The sequence below is a fragment of the Austrofundulus limnaeus genome, unplaced genomic scaffold (assembly GCF_001266775.1).
Source record: "Austrofundulus limnaeus strain Quisiro unplaced genomic scaffold, Austrofundulus_limnaeus-1.0 Scaffold450, whole genome shotgun sequence".
Lineage (NCBI taxonomy): Eukaryota > Metazoa > Chordata > Actinopteri > Cyprinodontiformes > Rivulidae > Austrofundulus > Austrofundulus limnaeus.
Genome location: NW_013952852.1, coordinates 21,523 through 22,780, shown reverse-complemented (window position 1 = coordinate 22,780; position 1,258 = coordinate 21,523). Strand labels below are relative to the sequence as shown.

Sequence of the window (1,258 nt, the reverse complement as noted above, 5' to 3'; positions counted from 1 at the left end):
ACACGGAGTGTAGAGAAGAATCAAATTTTTCTTTAGATTATTTTAATCCCTATAATAGAGAGATGAGGAAGAGTCAGTGTTCAAATAATGTTTAATGAACGAAAACCAGAGTTTTATTTCTTAAAGAGTTCCCCTTTGATGTCACTTCCTGTTTCACTTTGAGCAAATTTCCAAAGAAAATATGCCAATTATGTGACATAATGGGTAAAATCATGTGTGTCAAGTTTCTTAAATATAAAGATGTTTTCTTTAACTTTTTGTATTTCATGGATATGTATGTCACAGGCACTTTAAACGCCATTAATTGCAACTGGGAACTGGGAAGCCTGAAAACACTTCTCTGTTTTTATTTTACTGACAGTAAATTTTGTAAATATGTTGTTCTTATATTGCTGAAATGTCTCAATGAAATCAAACTTTAAAATAGAGCTTTAATGCAGTTACTGTGAACACTTGAATCTTGACTCGGTTGTGCCAGTTTCAGTTACCCTGTTCAGGTATTAATGATGGTGAAGCTCTGTCTCATCAGATTTCTAAATGATGCGTAGCATGAGAACCGTGACTTCTGTTGTGTTAATGTGACGTGATGAAGATACGTTACCATGTGAGAGGATGTGAATARTGTTGGATGATGTGCTGAGCATTTTATGTTGTGTTTAAACGTGAGGAGGGCCCGTACTGCATTAAATAGTGTGCCAGTGTGGGTTTAATGCCTCAAACATTGGATAGGATCATTTTCATACAGACTCGTTTTTGCTTTGTAGGGTAAATAGAACCTTTTTAAAGATGAGATATTTTTAAATGTTTTTTTTTTCAGTAAAGCATTTCACAATGTTTTGCTTCTGTTGGGTTTTAGAGCAATCGTGTGGCCAGAGATCACGCCCTGACAGAGACTGACACTGAGCAGCTGAGACAGTTGAGTAACAGGGACCCTCTGTCAGAAATCACTGAGCAGGAGAAAGATTTTCTCTGGAGGCACAGGTAAGCAAATAAACTAAAGTAAGTAACCACAGATATCCTGCCTCTATAGAACTATAGGTTACAAACTACCATATTTATTCATACAATCATCATTTTTTGAGATTGCAGAGCACAAAAAAATCTATAACCTGCGAACCTCCCACGCTTTATGGATGATTTTTAGGGTTAAATTTCTAGTATTATACATAAATAAACGCAGTAGATACTAGGCCTGTCACGATAACAAATTTTGCTGGGCGATTAATTGCCTAAAAAATTATTGCGATAAGTGATAATA

The 1,258-nt window shown here is 35.4% G+C and overlaps 1 protein-coding gene across 1 annotated transcript in view; it reads left to right on the top strand.

Moving 5' to 3' along the window:
* The window catches only part of LOC106529535 (phosphatidylinositol 4,5-bisphosphate 3-kinase catalytic subunit alpha isoform), a gene marked incomplete in the record, with an annotated part of 33,779 nt that overhangs the window by 14,992 nt on the left and 17,529 nt on the right, over window positions 1–1,258 (top strand). The window contains 1 exon segment of the mRNA XM_014024993.1: window positions 857–981. Within this exon segment, the coding sequence (XP_013880447.1) occupies window positions 857–981 (125 nt within the window).